Consider the following 14,907-nt stretch of genomic DNA (forward strand, 5'->3'; position numbering starts at 1 on the left):
ATGTGGGCGTCGCTGGTTGGCCAGCACTTATTGGCCATTCTAGTTGCCCTTCAGAAGGTGGTGGTGAGTTGCCTTCTTGAACCGCTGCAGTCCTTCAGGCGTAGGTACACCCACTGTGATGTTAGGGAGGGAGTTCCAAGATGTTGACCCAGTGACGGTGAAGGAATGACGAAATATTTCCAAGTCAGGGTGGTGAGTGACTTGGAGGGGAACCTCCAGGTAGTGGGGTTGTCAGGCATCAGCTGCTCTTATCCTTCTAGATGGTAGTTGTTGTGGGTTTTGAAGGTGCCATCTAAGGAACTTTGGTGAGTTACTGCGGTGCATCTTATAGGTGGTACACACGGTTGCCACTGTTCGTCGGTGGTGGAAGATTTAAAACTTTGTGGAAGGGGAGCAATCAAGCAGGCTGCTTTGTCATGGATGGTATTGAGCTTCTTGAGTGTTGTTGGAGGTGCACTCATCCAGGCAAATGGATAATGTTCCATTACACTCCTGACTTGTGCCTTGTAGATGGTGAACAGGCTTTGGGGGGTTCAGGAGGTGAGTTACTCGCCGTAGGATTCCTAGCCTTTGACCTGCCCTGGTAGCCACAGTATTAATATGGCGAGTCCAGTTCAGTTTCTGATCAATGTTAACCCCAAGATTTTGATTGTGGGGAATCAGCAATGGTAATGCCATTGACTGTCAAGAGGCAATGGTTAGATCCCTTCTTATAGGAGATGGTCATTGCCTGGCACTTGTGTGGCACGCATGTGACTTGCCACTTGTCAGCACAGCTGTGGATATTGTTCAGGTCTTGCTGCATTTGGACATGGAGTGCTTCATTATCTGAGTATATCTGAGCTAATGGTACTAAACGTTGCGTAGTGATCCGCAAGCATCCCCACTTCCTTATGATGGAAGGGAGGTTATTGATGAAGCAACTGAAAATGGTTGGGCCTAAAACACTACTATGAGGAACTGCTGCAGTAATGTCCTGAAGCTGAGATGATTGACCTCCAAACACCACAACCATTTTCCTTTGTGCCAGGTTGACTCCAACCAGCGAAGAGTTTTCCCCCTGATTCCCATTGACTCCAGTTTAGCTAGAGCTCCTTGATGCCAGACTCGGTCAACTGCTGTTTTGATGTCAAGGGCATTCAGCTCTTTTGTCCATGTTTGAACCAAGGCTTTAATGAGCCAGGAGGTGAGTGACCCTGGCGGATCCCAAACTGAACATCCGTGAGCAGGTTATTGCCGAGTAAGTACTGCTTGATAGCACCGTTGATGACTCCTTCCATCACTTTGCTGATGATGGAGAGTAGACTGATAGGGTGGTAATTGGCTGGTTGGATTTGTTCCATTTCCTGTGTACAGGACACACCTGGCCAATTTTCCACATTGCCGGATAGATGCCAGTATTGTAGCTGTACTGGAACAGCTTGGCTAGGGAGTGTGGCAGATTCTGGAGCACAAGTCTTCATTACTATTGCCGGAATAGTATCAGGACACGTAGCCATTGCAGTAACCAGTCTTGATATCACGTGGAGTGAATCGTATTGGCTGAAGACTGACATCTGTGATGCAAGAGACCGCCGGACGAGACCGAGATGGATCATCCACTTGGCACTTCTGACTGAAGATTGTTGCGAATGTCTCATCCTTGTCTTTTGTCATATGTGCTGGGCTCCTCCATCATTGAAGATGGGGATATTAGTGGAGCCTCTTTCTCCAATGAGTTGTTCAATTGTCCACCACCATTCATGGCTGGATGTGGCAGGACTGCAGAGCTTAAGTCTGATACATTTGTTGTGAAATTGCTTAGCTCTGTCTCTTACTTGCTGCTTATACTGTTTAGCACACAAGTAGTCCTGTGTTGTAGCTTCACCAGGTTGACACCTCATTTTTTGGTATGCCTAATGCTGCTCCCGGCTTGCTCTCCTGCACTCTTCATTGAACCAGGGTTGATCCCCTGGCTTGGTGGTAATGGTAGAGTGGGAGATATGTCAGGCAATGAGGTTGCAAATTGGTAGAGTGGGGGATATGTCAGGCCATGAGGTTGCAGATTCTGCTGCTGCTGATGGCCCTCAGGGCCTCATGGATGTCCAGTCTAGAGTTGCTAGATCTGTTGGAAGTCTATCCCATTTACCACGGTGGTAGTGCCACAAACACGATGGAGGGTATCCTCAATGTGAAGACGGGACTTTGTCTCCATAAGGACTGTGCGGTGGTCACTTATACCGATACTGTCATGGACAGATGCATCTGCAGCAGGCAGTTTGGTGAAGATGAGGTCAAGTATGTTTTTCCCCAGGGCAGGACGGTGGCACAGTGGTTACCACTGCTGCCTCACGGCGCTGAGGTCCCAGGTTCAATCTTGGCTCTGGGTCACTCGCCGTGTGGAGTTTGCGCATTCTTCCCGTGTTTGCGTTAGTTTCTCCCCCACAACCCAAACATGTGCAGGGTAGGTGGATTGGCCACACTAAATTGCCCCTTAATTGGAAAAACTAATTGAGCACTCTAAATTTAAAAAATAAATAAAAAGTAAGTATGTTATTCCCTCTTGTTGGCTTCCTCACCACCTGCTTCAGTCCCAGTCTAGCAGTTATGTCCTTTAGGACCCGGCCAGCTCGGTCTGTGGTGGTACGACAGAACCACTCTTGGTGATGGCCATTGAAGTTCCCCAACCAGAGTATAATCTGTGCCCTTGCCACCCTCAGTGCTTCCTCCAAACGGTGTTCCACATGGAGGAGTACTGATTCATCAGCTGATGGTGGCCGGTACGTGGCAATCAGCAGGAGGTTTCCTTGCCCATGTTGTACTTGAAGCCATGAAACTTCATGGGGTCCAGAGTCAATCTCAAGAGACACCCCAATCCCATGGGGCTCACTGCGTGGGGGACACTGGCGTCACTTCTGTTGGGTCTGTCCTGCCGGTGAGACCGGACATACCAGGAATTGTGATAGTGGTGTCTGGGATTTTGTCTGTATGATATGATTCTGTGAGTATGATTATCTCAGGCTATTGCTTAACTAGTCTGTGAGACAGCTGTTCCACTTTTTGCATGAGCCCCCAGATGTTAGTAAGGTAGATTTTGCCGGGTCAACAGGGGTAGCCATTGTCATTTCGATGCCGGGTGGTCAATCAGGTGTCATTCCTTTGTTGTGTTTTCGTCGTGGTTGAATACAACTGAGTGTCTTGCTAGGCCATTTCACATTGCTGTGGGTATGGAGGCAAGACCAGGTCAGGATGGAAGATTTCCTTCAGTGAACCAGATGGGTTTTTACAACAATCAACAGTAGTTTCAAGGTCTTCATTAGACTTGTAATTCCAGATATTTTATTGAGTTTAAATTCCACCACCTGCCATGATGGGATTCGAACCCGGGTACCCAGATCATTATCCTGGGTCTCTGGATTACTAGTCCGGTGACTAGACCACTATGCCTCCCCAATATCCATTGCCTGCAGGTGATAAAAGGCCCACTTGTTACCTTCTGTGTCCAACCAGGCCCAACAGGCAACTTGGTGGCCCTGGTTTGCACTGCGGACCCTGCCCCACATGTCACTATCCCCCACCTCATCCTCTCTGTCTTAAAGACACTCAGTGATTTGGCCTCCACAGCCTTCTGCGGCAAAGAGTTCCACAGATTCACCACCCTCTGGCTGAAGAAATTCCTCCTCATCTCTGTCTTAAAGGATCGTCCCTTTAGCCTGAGTTTGTCTCCTCTGGTTCTAGTTTTTCCTACAAGTGGAAACATCCTCTCCACACTATCCACTCTATACAAGCCTCGCTCTATCCTGTAAGTTTCAATAAGATCCCCTCTCATCCTTCTAAACTCCAATGAGTACAGACCCAGGGTCCTCAGCCTTTCTTCATCGGACAAGCTCTTCATTCCAGGGATCATTCTTGTGAACCTCCTCTGGACCCTTTCTAAGGTCAGCACATTCTTCCTTAGATACGGGGCCCAAAACTGCTCGCAATACTCCAAATGGGGTCTGACGAGTGCCTTATACAGCCTCAGAAGTAAATGCATGTCTTGTATTGTAGCTCTCTCAACATGAATGCTGACCATTGCATTTGCCTTCCTAACTGCCGACTGAACCTGCACTTTAACCTTAAGAGAATCATGAACAAGGAATCCCAAGTCCCTTTGCGCTTCTGATGTCCTAAGCATTTCCCCATTTAGAAAATAGTCTACGCCTCCATTCCTCCTTCCAAAGTGCATAACCACACATTCTCCCACATTGCATTCCATCTGCAACTTCTTTGCCCATTCTCCTAGCCTGTCCAAGTCCTTCTACAGCCTATCTGCTTCCTCAATGCTACCTGTTCCTCTACAGAGGCTGGATTCTCCGCTACCCAACACTGCAGGCTGCCACCGTGCTCATGCACGGCCTCTGAACCGGAAGTGCTGAGAGCCGTATCGGCAACTAGAGATGCGAGCTCTACGCTGCCTCCCTGCTAGCCTCCAGCAAAATGGGGAATCGGTGGCCTTTTAACCCCAGTTTTCCTGGCGTAAAACACCACCATTTTCATGGCGGTGTGGGGTCTGTCTCAAAATTGGAGAGTCCAGCCCCAGACCTTTATATCATCTGCAAACTTAGCAATAGTGCCTTCAGTTCCTTCTTCCAGATCATTAATGTATATTGTGAAAAGGTGTGGTCCCAGCACAGACCCCTGAGGCATGCCATTAGTCGCTGGCTGCCATCCTGAAAAAGACCCCTTTATCCCCACTCTCTGCCTTCTGTCAGTCAGCCAATCCCCTATCCATTGCAGGATCTTATCCTTAACACCATAGGCTCTTAACCTATTTAATGCGGCACCTTGTCAAAGGCCTTCTGGAAATTTAAATAAATTACGTCCACTGGTTCTCCTTTGTCTAACTTCCTTGTTACCTCCTCAAAGAACTCTAACAGACTTGTCAGACATGGCCTCCCCTTGACGAAGCCATGTTGACTCAGTCCTATTTTACCATGCACTTCCAAGTTCTCTGCGATCTCATCTTTAATAATGGACTCTAAAGTTTTACCAATGACCAAAGTCAGGCTAACTGGCCTTTAATTTTCCGTCTTCTTTCACCTTTCCCGCTTTCGTCGGCGGCGGATAGAGAATCCCGCCCATGGTTAGGATAGGTGAACACGTTTCTGAAAAATGCAGGATTCACATGCCTCTGATCAAGCAACGCAACAGAATAATACAGAAATGGATGGAATGAAGGTCTTTCAAGAGTGCAAGATTTCAAAGGTAGCAATGTCAGCATTGATCCCAATGTCACATACCCTACAAGTCAGGTCGAAATAGTTTTGATGTGTCAGTGTGCAGCTAGAAATTTTGAGCTGAAGGGATTGTTTCAGATTCCGAGGATGTTGTTTCAAAAGACATTATTGCTGGAGGAAGTTAGTACAGACTTTACCTCGATTCCATTGGTCTCTGTCATTACTCCATATTAAGTGATAGGTCTGTTTCACAGCAAATTGTCTTAAAATCTATGTCTGAAAAGATGTGAAAATGGTGACTGATTTTCCTTTTCAAATTCACTTAGCAGCTGACTGAACCTTCAGAGAAATGTTGGAACAACTGATTTCAGGTCTATGGTAGCATAAGGGGCAATGCCACCATCTGTAACAAATACCAACCAATATTGGCCTTTAGACTGCTGATTTCCTCTCGACAGATACACCATGATGCTGAAAAATACTCCAGTGTTCATGCAATCAGGGGCTGGTTTAGCACAGGGCTAAATCACTGGCTTTTAAAGCAGACCAAGGCAGGCCAGCAGTACACTTCAATTCCCGTACCAGCCTCTGGACAGATGTCGGAATGTGGCGACTAGGGGCTTTTCACAGTAACCTCATTTGAAGCCTACTTGTGACAATAATTTCATTTCATAATTTAACCTAATGATGAGCAATTTTAAAACACTATCAGCATATATAGACCAAAACAATTTAAAGTTTAAAATATCTCCACTTCTGTTTGCTTGTCAGGACAATAAGGGACTTTTAGTTTATTTTGGTGACATTAAATGATATAATATAGATCTGTGTCAGAAATAAATTAAAATATTGACTGATCTGTTTTTTCACTGAGTTAATCTTTATCAGCTGATTGTACTTAATCTTCAATGTTATCATGGCAATGTTTGGTAAAGAGTCTGAGTAACATGATAAATTATTTCCTTACATCATAGGCAGGGAAATGCAAGTTGCATACCAAGCTTTGTTAAGCTTTATTCACTCAGACCATTGCTAAACAGCAAGTTGCTGAACTTGGAAGATTCTCAGCAGCAAATTTCAGACTCCAATTATAGTTTTAACCATTGAAACCAGCAGCAGATCTTTATTGCTCAAAAAAACATTGCATGTATTTGCTCTCCAATTATTGCGTATGATGTGCTTGGTAATCTTCTAATCACTGGCCAATTTATTTCATCAAAAGGGCAGATCTTAGCAAGCTACTGGCCTTGTGACAGTGGGTGACTGTCTGCCAAGTTGGAGCTGATGATGGTTTCTGTATTATGAATGATAAAAGGCACAATTCAGCCAGAAATGATATTCAAAATAAGGATTCCATGTGACTGCTGGTTGGATGGATTCAACATCAGCTGTGGCCAAGGATTCCTTTCCCTCTGTTTCAGAATCATAAACAAATTGAAACTAGAACCTGCTAGCAGTTCATCCACCACCTCATTACGTTATCAGGAAAAGAAAGAAGGGATGTTATGTAAATATAAGGGCCTGGGAAGCAGCCAGATTCCCTTTTCTTGGTATCCACAAACAAGGCGGTTTCTCAACTCTTATACCTCTCTTGTACTTAATTCTTGCATCATCCCACCTTGATCCAAATTGTTGTCAGCCAACTGGTCAATAATATTGTCATCAGGGTTAATTTTACCTGTGCAGATGGCCTTAAACATAATACAATGGATTACTTCAATGTGTTCCTTATCCCAATATTCAGTAATATCATAGAATCTCCACAGTCCAGAAGAAGGCCATTCGGACCATTATGTCTGCACGGGTCCTCTGAAAGAGCACCCGACACAGACCCAATTCCCCACCCTATTATCAATTTATCATAGCCAATCCACCTAACCTACACATCTTTGGACTGTGGGAGGAAACCTGAGCACCTGGTGGAAATCCACACAGACACGAGAAGAATGTGCAAACTCCACACAGAGTCACCCGAGATCGGAATTGAACCTGGGTCTCTGGAACGATGAGGCAGCAATGCTAATCATTAATATCTAATAGTTGATTTAATATCACCATCTGTGCGCTATTTCACTGGCAACTTACAATGTAACTATGATCACGACTGTTGTCACTCGAATTCCTGTTCTCTCAAAGTCCCCGAGCTACACAATCTTCTTTAGTTACTGATTCCATCAATTAAGGTACTAGTTTCAAGACTGAAGAATGGTTTTACTTCTGTGTATAGTCCTGTTTTCCATTCAACAAGATTTATTTTTTGCCTCTTAGCTCCAATAAAATGACTGAATTAAAGTACTGGAGTCACATGTGGGCCAGACAGGGTAAAGATGGCAGATTTTCTTCCCTGAAGGACATTAGTGAACCAGATGGGTTTTTACGACAATCGACAATGGTTTCATGGTCATCATTTTACTTTTAATTCCAGATTTTTATTGAATTCAAATTTCACCATCTGCAGTCGCGGGATTTGAACCTGGGACCCCAGAGCAGTACTCTGGGTCTTTGGATTACTAGTCCAGTGACAATACCACTAAGCCACGGCCTCTCCAATTTTGTGAAAATCTGTTTCTTTTAACAGTGTTTAAAATGTACTTTTAACATTGCATCAATTGTATTGAGATCTATTCTTGGTAATAGGAAATAAGTAGACTCCTTATTCATTGATCAGTGGTTTTCAAACTTTCCCCCACTTCTGCCAGCCAGCCCACCTTTGTGACCCACGCCCACTAACCTTGAATGCCTGCTTGGTCCTCACAATCTTATTTGAATCAGGTTCAAAGGAGGAGAGGGAAATGCACAAATCAGGTGCAGAATTCAACCAGTTCCTTTGTGCCACCTGCTGAAGTCAGAAAATCCAACCTCACACATATACATCGTTGTGAAGGGCAATAGCAACAAAATGCTCAATTTACTCAGTACCAATACCCCTGGGAGATGATACTCCAGAATGCTTGGGCAGGATTCTCCGAACCCCATGCCGGATCGGAGAATCGCCGGGGGCGACGTGAATCACAACCCGCCGCCCCGACGCCGGCTGCCGAATTCTCCAGCGCCGGTTTTCAGGCAGGGTCGGGGATCACGTCGAGCAGGTCGGGGGCTGTTGGCAGCGGACCCCTCCCGGCAATTCTCCGGGCCTCGATGGGCCGAGCGGACAACCGTTTTCAGCCAGTCCCACCGGCGTGAAATAGACATGGTCCATCCCGGCGGGATCTGGCTTGGAGGGTGGCTAGCGGAGTCCTCGGGGGGGGGGGGGGGGGGGAGCATGGAGATCCGGCCCCGGGGAGGCCCCACAGTGGCCTGGCCCGCGATCGGGGCCCACCGATCTGCGGGCGGGCCTGTGCCGTGGAGGCACTCTTTCCCTCCGCACTGACTTCTGTAAGGCTCCACCATGGCCAGGATGGAGAAGAAACCCCCTGTGCATGCGCAGGAAACATGCCGGCGGTTCTGCACGTGCGGCAGAACACGCCAGCAGTTCTGCGCATGTGCCAACTCGCGCCGGCCCATGGTGGCCCTTCGGTGCTGGTTGGTGCAGCGCCAACCCCTCCGGCACCAGCCTAGCCTCGAAGTACGGAGGATTCTGCAACTTCCGGGCCCGATATTTGGCATGTTTTTAATGTGGCAATCCAGGTCAACTCCAGCAGCTTTGTCTTTTAATATGGAGTCAGCTCTAAATTAATAACTGACTTTGGGGTCTCAACCTCAAAGGAATTTTTCACCACCACTTCTGTTTCAAAATTTGAAACTTCTCTCATTTGCCAGTACTTCCCTGCATACAAAAATGGGCTTTGTATCCATATTTGCATTGTCACACTTGACATAAGCATACCTCAAAGAACCATCAGGTGGTTCATAGATTACATCGAACATACAGTGCAGACAGAGGCCATTCGGCCATCGAGTCTGCACCGACCCAAATTAAGCCCTCACTTCCACCCTATCCCCATAACCCAATAACCCCTCCTAACCTTTTTTTTGGACACTAAGGGCAATTTAGCATAGCCAATCCACCTAACCTGCACATCTTTGGACTGTGGGAGGAAACCGGAACACCCGGAGGAAACCCACGCAGACACAGGGAGAACGTGCAAACGCCGCAGACAGTGACCCAGCGGGGAATCGAACCTGGGACCCTGGCGCTGTGAAGCCACAGTGCTAATCACTTGTGCTACCGTGCTGCGGATTCGCCTGATTTGACCCTTTTTTGCTTTTACGTAGTGATTTGTTAACCCTGAGTAATCTGCTGGGCTATTTCAGAGAGCAATTAAAAGTGAACCATGTTGTCGTGGGTCTGGGATCAAACAGGGTAAAGAAGGCAGATTTTTGCAACAATTTGATATCTTTGTCACCACTGAGATTAGCTTTTTAATTCCACATTTATTAATTATGTTCGAACTCATTCAGTTACTGTGGTGGGATTTGAACTTGTGTCTTCAGAACATTAGCTTGGGCCTCTGAGTTAGTAATCCAATAATACCACTCCACAACCATTCCCAAATGTTCTTGAATATTGATAGCAGTGAATGTACCACATGAGGCATCATTGTTATTGTGCTCTTTTGAGTTCGTTCTCCTCATCCAGTTCATGCAGCACTTTTACTCAGCTAAAGTGATTCAAATTCCAACTTTGTTTGCTGTACCTTGTATTGTACAAATCAGGAAAGTATGTCTGAATATACTGAATGCTTCTCCAAAAAGGCAAATTGTAGAGGGAAATGTGTTGAATGGACATAGAAAAATGTCCAATAGCTAAACATCAACATTATGAGACATCATTGTTTTCGGGACACTCGCTCGGAGGAAAGATCTGTGATGTGCTTGAGACGAGGTGATGGAGTCTCATCCAAATTAATGAAATTCAGCATAGGTACCAATGTATATCGTTTGTATGTGAAATTGTACATTTTGCTGTATAATTGTAAATCCAAAAATTGATACTCCGTGAATCCAATTTTCAGGCCTATATCCCACAGCAACGTGGCTCAATGCTACCAGCCAAGCTGTCAGGAATTAGGGCTACTCTCTAACTCAAACTGGAACTAAAGATTGATATCTTGAACTATCAGGTACTGCTACTTGTTTAGCATAGAAGCATACGAATTAGAAGCTGGAGTTGGCCATTCGGCCCCAGGAGTCTGCTCAACATGATCATGGCTGGTCTGATTCTGGCCTCAACTCCACTTTCATAGAACTTAGAATATACAGTGCAGAAGGAGGCCATTCGGCCCATCGAGTCTGCACCGACCCACTTAAGACCTCACTTCCACCCTATTCCCGTAACACAATAACCCCTCCTAACTTTTTTTGGTCACTATGGGCAATTTATCATGGCCAATCCACCTAACCTGCACGTCTTTGGACTGTGGGAGGAAACCGGAGCACCCGGAGGAAACCCACGCAGACACGAGGAGAACGTGCAGACTCCACACAGACAGTGACACAGCAGGGAATTGAACCTGGGACCCTGGTGCTGTGAAGCCACAGTGCTAATCACTTGTGCTACTATGCTACCCAATTTCCTCCCTATCTCCTGTACCCTTTGACTCCCTTGTCAATCAAGAGTCTATCTAATTCAGCCTTAAAATTAACCCGGTCTTCGCTGCTGTTTGGGAAAGAGAGTTCCATAAACTCATAGTCCTCTGAGAAATAAATATTTCTCTTCATCTCTGTATTAACTGGGAGATCCCTTATGTGTACAGTAGTTAATGAGCACGATTCTCCCCTACCCGGCAGGGCGGTGGGTCCCGGTGCCGAGGAGTGGCGTGAACCACTCTGGCGTTGGGCCGTCCCAAAGTTGTGGAATCCACCGCACCTTCAGGGGCTATGCCCGCCCCAGAGTGGTTTGCGCCTCTCCGGCCGGCGGGGAAGGGGCTTGGCGCCACGCCAACCGGTGACGAAGGTCCTCCGCCGGCCGGCGCGAGTTGGCGCATGCGCGGGAGTGCCAGTATGTGCTGACGTCATCCCAGCGCATGCACGTGAGGGTTCGTCTCCACATCGGCCATTGCGGATGGCCACGCGGGGTGGCTGATGTGGAGGAATAGAGTGCCACCACGGCACAAGCCCGCCCCTGGATCCGTGGGCCCCGAATGCGGGCCAGGCCACCGTGGGGGCACCTCCCGGGGCCAGATCCCACTGCGCCCTCCCGGGAACCCCGAAGGCTGCACACAGAGCTGGGTCCCGCCGGTAGGGACCGACCTTGATTTACACCGGCGGGACCGTCGTTAAACGGGTGGGACTTCGGCCCATCGCGGTTGGAGAATTTGGTCGGCCCTGGGGCCCATTAAGGGCCATTCTCCGAGGCGGGCGGCACGATTCACGCCGGGGCGATATTTGGGGGGCCGGATAATTCAGAGGACGGCGGGGGCAGGATTCACACCGACCCCTGCCGATTCTCTGACCTGGTGGGGGGGTCGGAGAATCCCGCCCCTCGTCTCTGCCAGAAGAGGCAACATCTACTCAGCATCCACATTGTCAAGTGCCCTTAGGATCTTTTATGTTTCAATAAGATCACCTCTCATCTTCTAAACTTTAATGGATACAGGCCCAACCTCTTCAAACTCTCCTCATCCTAGGAATCAGTCAAGTAAACCTTCTCTGAACTGCTTCCAATTTAATTATGTCCATTTTTAAAATAAGGAGATGAGAACTGTACGAAGTACTCTAGATGTGGTCTCACCAATACTCTTTACAAATGTAACAAAACATCACTACTTTCATATTCTATTCCCCTTGTATTAAATGACAACATTCCATTTCCCCTCCTACTCACATGTTGTACACTAACTTTTTGTGATTCATGTACTGGAACACCCAGATCCCCTTGTTCCTCAGAGTTCTTCAATCTCTCCCCATTTACAAAAATATGTTGGGCGGGATTATCCGTCGGCTGACGGCAAAATCGGGAAATGTGATTGGGCAGAGAATCGGTTTTGATGCCGAAATTGTGGCGGGCGTGGGTTTCACGCCAAATCGCTCCAGTGTCTCAACAGCGGCGCAATGCGTTCCACTCGAACATTCAGTAAACACCCGTGGCGTATCATTAGTGTGCCTGACCTGGTATTCCTCGGGGCCTCTGCAGTTCTCCGTATCCACCGGGGCAAATCCCAATGTCGAAGTTCATTTGTGCTTTTAAAAATCGGAAGAAGTCTTCCAACACCAAGTTAAAGTCCAACAGGTTTGTTTCAAACACTAGCTTTCGGAGCACTGCTCCTTCCCCAGGCGAATCGTGAAACAGATGCCGTGGCTACTGAGGGAGAGAGAGGGAGTACGGACAGCGTCCAACACTTCCATAGTTTTCTGACAGTCATGCCGCTGACTGGGGGGCTTCTGCCAGGGGGAGTAGCGAGGGGTGGCCAGGAAGTGGGTTGTGCGGTCGGGCTGGATGGGCACAGAACTGCAAGAATGCCATGCAGCTGCACATGCCGCTGACTGCCCACTGTGAACTTAGGGCCACATGTTGTATGGGTGTCCCTCAGGCCACCCTTCTCCCCTCCCAGGTTCCTTCTGGCCCCATTTGACCGAGGGCAACCAATGATATTTTGTTTGTTGGGATGGTGTGTGTGGAGAGTGAAGTGTGTATATACAGCTGCAGTTTGTCATCCTCCTGTGTTTCCAGCGAACCCGACACCATTTTGCATTGGAATCAATTGTATTTCACGTGGGGCCAGTGCTAACCCCTTAACATTTGCTGAGTCGGTCCAGGTGCGGTGCAAGTTTTGATGTCGTGGAAGTCCATGAATCCTGCCCCAGCGCCAACACCTAGTCTCAAGAATGGAGAAACCTGCTGGCTTTTTTTGTTTTCGACTTGGTAAAAGTTTACAGGTTCACATTTTCTCATATTAGGATCTATCTGCCACTATGATGTTTTCAATAAATATTAACATTACATGATTCCAGCAAACATAGCAACTCATCAAAGCTCAGCAATGTGAAACCATTAATAATAATAAATAAAACAGAAAATACTGGATAAACTCAGCAGTTCTGGAAGCATCTGTGGACAGAGGGACAGAGTTAACCTTTTGAGTCCATACGTATTTTGAGACAGTTTCATTTGTTGTATATTATTATGACATCCTGATCTAGTGCCCGGTCAATTCCAGCCACATAGGCCCCGAAATCCCAACATAAATGAATTAAACAATAAAACGTCTATAGTTTCTGAGATCTTTAACCCTTGACTGCTCCAATGACTTACAGACACCAGGGGCTGGATTCTCCGCACTCTGACGCCAAAATCGTGACCGGCGCCTGGGCAGGAAAATCCATTTCCCCGCACGGAATCGGGACCGGCGCAGGTTCCCCGATTCTGCGAGCCATGAGAAATACGCTGCGCTGCATAGCTTCTACCTGTGCCCATTGCTGGAGGCCCGCTCCGCCCCTGACCGGCCGAAGTCCTGATGGCGTGGACCACTTATGTTCCTGCCGATGGGAAACTAGTGTGACAGCTGCTGACTCAGTCCACGGCCACCCTGGTCGGGGGTGCGCCGATCGGAGGGCGGCGGGGGGCCTTATACACGGCTGGGCAATGTTTGGGCGGGCGGTTAGGGTTAGGCGCATGGCTGATCGGGAAGGGGTCTATTTTTAATGTCCAGCTCCGCGGTCTGAGTCCGCCATGGAGCACGGCACGGCCGCCGGAGGCCGCCGCCATGCGTATGCGCAGCCTCCAACCTAGAAGTACGGGGGCCCATATCTGCAGCAAAAGTTGCTAGTTTTACGCTGGGTCCCTGGTAGCCCCTGCAGGCGTAGGAATATGTGGCCCTTTCACGCCAGTTTTTCTGGCATGCAAGTCCACAGTTTTTACGACGGTGTGGGGACATTGTCCCAAAAGCCAAGAATCGTGCCCCAGATTTGTAAGTGAAGCACAAAAAATTGTTTATTTGTAACATCAATAGAGATAAGACATGTGATCATTGTCATAGAATATCAGCGAGCTAATCTATTACTAATCAGCTAATCATGCTGGGACAAGACTCCTAGCAAATCGCATAACTAGGCTGTAGATTGGGCTTTAAACTTGGTGTGGGGAGGGGGGGGATAGCTCAGTTGTTGGGGAAACTAGAAAACCAATTTAAAGGAGGAGGTAAGAATGCAGGTTAGCAATGTGGTGGATGGTTACCAGAAAATAAAAGTGAGGAACAGAAGAGTAGGAAAATTTAACATTAAACCAAATTTATAAGCTTTGTTTCTAAATGCAAGAAGCATTCGTAACAAATGTAATGAGCTAATGGCACAAATGGAAGCAAACAAATATGATTTGGTGGGGATTACTGTATTTCGGAAAGATAGGGTGAAAGGACAAGGAGGTGGCGCTGCCTGGTGGTGAGGAAAGGGATCAGTGCTGTAATGAGAAATGACATAAGCACTGGAGATCAAGATGTGGAATCAGTCAGGGTAGAAATAAGAAATGTCACAGGGAAGAAGTCCTTGGTAGGAGTAAGCTATAGGTCCCCAAACAGTAGTTCTACAGTGGGGCACAGTATAAAGGGCAATTTACCATGGCCAATCCACCTAACCTGCATACCTTTGGACTGTGGGAGGAAACTGGAGCATCCGCAGGAAACCCACGCAGACACGGGGGGAACGTGCAGACCTGCACAGACAGTGACGTCGCAGGGAATCGAACCTGGGACCCTGGCGCTGTGAAGCCACAGTGATATCCACTTGTGCTACTGTGCTGCCCTACAAAGTTTAACGTGGATAAATTTGAGGT

The 14,907-nt window shown here is 47.5% G+C and overlaps 1 protein-coding gene across 1 annotated transcript in view; it reads left to right on the forward strand.

The window, feature by feature from the left end:
- The first annotated feature begins 5,133 nt into the window (after positions 1 to 5,133).
- Positions 5,134 to 14,907, forward strand: part of LOC119965680 (histidine-rich glycoprotein-like) — a 40,841-nt gene continuing 31,067 nt past the window's right edge. Inside the window, exon 1 of the mRNA XM_038796444.1 lies at positions 5,134 to 5,234. Within this exon, the coding sequence (XP_038652372.1) occupies positions 5,134 to 5,234 (101 nt within the window). The remainder of the gene's footprint in view (positions 5,235 to 14,907) is intronic.

The sequence above is a fragment of the Scyliorhinus canicula genome, chromosome 5 (assembly GCF_902713615.1).
Source record: "Scyliorhinus canicula chromosome 5, sScyCan1.1, whole genome shotgun sequence".
Taxonomy (NCBI): domain Eukaryota; kingdom Metazoa; phylum Chordata; class Chondrichthyes; order Carcharhiniformes; family Scyliorhinidae; genus Scyliorhinus; species Scyliorhinus canicula.